General features: G+C 48.7%; 1 protein-coding gene across 1 annotated transcript in view; it reads right to left on the bottom strand.

Annotated features, from left to right (window-relative positions):
* The window catches only part of LOC122254327 (inactive tyrosine-protein kinase 7), an 81,032-nt gene that overhangs the window by 13,118 nt on the left and 65,414 nt on the right, over positions 1-2,500 (bottom strand). The window contains exons 5-6 of the mRNA XM_043017971.2: positions 1,873-2,081; positions 944-1,088 (exon numbers count right to left, since the gene is read on the bottom strand). Of these exons, the coding sequence (XP_042873905.2) occupies positions 944-1,088; positions 1,873-2,081 (354 nt within the window). The remainder of the gene's footprint in view (positions 1-943; positions 1,089-1,872; positions 2,082-2,500) is intronic.

The raw sequence follows: 2,500 nt of genomic DNA, 5'->3' as shown, positions 1-2,500 counted from the left end.
TCCTACTGATTATAACTCTCTCAGAAATACAAGCTGATAATGTGTTTGCGTGTATATATATATATATATATATATATATATATATATATATATATATATATATTTATATATATATATATATATAATATATATATATATATTATATATATATATATATATGCGTGTGTATATATATATGTGTGTGTGTGTGTGTGTGTGTGTGTGTGTGTGTGTGTGTGTGTGTGTATGTGTGTATGTGTGTATGTGTGTGTGTGTGTGTGTGTGTATGTGTGTGTGTGTGTGTGTGTATGTGTGTGTGTGTGTGTGTGTGTGTGTCGGTGCAATGGATGTGAGTGTGTGAGTGCGTGTGTCTCCAGCGAAGACAAAACCGTCTGCCGTCCCCATCAAGCAGCAAGGCGGACCAGAAACCCAATGAGATTCTATCACAGGATGGAGAACCTGTATAAATTTCCGCAATTTATTTACTCTAGCGGGGAATTGGACTTGGGACCAAGAAATCCCGCCTCGCATGTATATTCACTGCAGCGCCGACGGAGCGAAGGGGAACGGAGGCGAGGGCGGGATGAAAAGACGGCGGCGGGATGGGAACTGCTCCCGCTGCGGGATTCTGCCTCACGCACGCCGCCCGGATGGAGGAATTGAATCCTATTTTGTCATTTGTCTTAATGTCTATTTCTTAAAACAATGATCTATATTGCGATCTGTGTAACATGATATCTATATATTTATCTATTTAGCCAGCTGTCTCTTGATCTATCTAATCAACCAGCTATTTCGCTATTTATCTAACCAACAATCTCTCTACCTATCTATCTATCTAACCAGCAATCTCTCTAACATTCTATCTATCTAACCAGTTATGAATCTATCTATACAAAAACTCCATTATACATACATAACAAGATCGACCTGCCCTACTCAATCTACCTAAAAAAAAACTGACCTGGAGTTGTTAGTCAAAGGCCCGCTGTCCTGAAGGTACCACTCCGTCAGCGTCCCGTCCTCGTAGCTGCACTTGAGCAAGGCTGCTTGGTCTGGACCCACCACCTGGGATTCAGGGATTTCCACTATCGAAGGCAGCCGTGGATCTGAAGAACGGAGGAGCCTGTGTTACGGCTTCTGATAAGCATTTCCCTCGCGTATTGAATTTTCTTTAAATCTATTGAAATTATTTTTTCCCCTTACTTTTTTTTCTTTTGCTACATTCGATGTATATACACCCACACGTTCGTCCCCCAACACTTTTCATTTATTTTTTATCTCTTTCTTTATTCATATCTTCCCACTTCTCTTTCTTTCTCTTTCCATCTCTATCTCTCTCCTCTTCTCCCTCTCTCTCTTTCTTCTTCTGTCTTTCTCTCTCTCTCTCTCTCCTTCTTCCTCTCTCTCTCTCTCTCTCCCTTCTTTCTCTCTCTTCCTCTCTCTCTCTCTCTCTCTCTCTCTCTCAACTCTCTCCTCTCTCTCCCTCTCTTCTCTCTCTCCTCTCTCTCTCTCCTCTCTCTCTCTCTTCTCTCTTCTCTCTCTCTCTTCTCTCTCTCTCTCCCTCTCCTCTCTCCCTCCCTCTCTCTCTCCCTCTCCTCTCTCCCCCCCTCTCTCTCCCTCTCCTCTCGCTCTCTCTCTCTCTCTCCCTCTCACTCTATTTCTTTCCCTCTCTCTCTCTCTCTCTCTCTCTCTCTCTCTCTCTCTCTCTCCCTCTCCCTCTCCCTCTCCCTCTCCCTCTCCCTCTCCCTCCCCTCTCTCCCCCCCCTCCCCCTCTCCCTCCCCTCCCTCTCCCTCCCTCCCTCCCTCTCCCTCCCTCTCCCTCTCCCTCTCCCTCTCCCTCTCCCTCTCCCTCTCCCTCTCCCTCTCCCTCTCCCTCTCCGTCGCACCGACCTTTGATGGCGAGGACCAGCGGGTAGGACGTGGTAGTGGCGGTGAGGCGAGCGGGTCGAGCGCCGTCGTGGTGCAGCGGCGTCCCCGGCTTGTAGATGGAGGCCGAGCACGTGTAGACGCCGTTGTGGACCGTGGGGTCGAAGAGGTCGATGGTGAGACGCCGGCGGGAGACCGTTACGCCGTCGAGTCCCGAGACGGAATCGCCGTTTCTGGAGGAAGAAGGGGGGGGGGGAGGGTAAGGAATAATGAGGCATGGGGAGGGGAGGGAGGGGAGGGAGGAGGATAAGGGAGGAGGAGGGGGAGGGAGGAGGAAAAGGGAGGAGGAGGGGGAGGGGGAAGGAAAGGAGGTTGAGGGAGTGGGAGAGGAGGGAAGGGAGGAGGAGAGGGAGGGGGAGGGAAAAGAGGAAGAGGGAGTGGGAGAGGAGGGAAGGGAGGATAAGGGAGGAGGAGGGGAAAGGAAAGGAGGTTCAGGGAGTGGGAGAGGAGGGAAATGAGGATGGAGATGGATGGTTAGACGGTTAATGGGCCTTTGGCTAAAGCTGCTGTGCAGTGTGCTTCTTTCGGTATAAGTAGATGTCATAATAACAATAGATCAATCTTAAAACCAATAGTTAATTATAAAAGTTAT

This window comes from Penaeus japonicus, unplaced genomic scaffold, assembly GCF_977035675.1.
Source record: "Penaeus japonicus unplaced genomic scaffold, GWHDUDI00000001_assembly GWHDUDI00000014, whole genome shotgun sequence".
Taxonomy (NCBI): Eukaryota; Metazoa; Arthropoda; class Malacostraca; order Decapoda; family Penaeidae; genus Penaeus; species Penaeus japonicus.
This window is presented reverse-complemented; position numbering and strand designations above follow the sequence as displayed.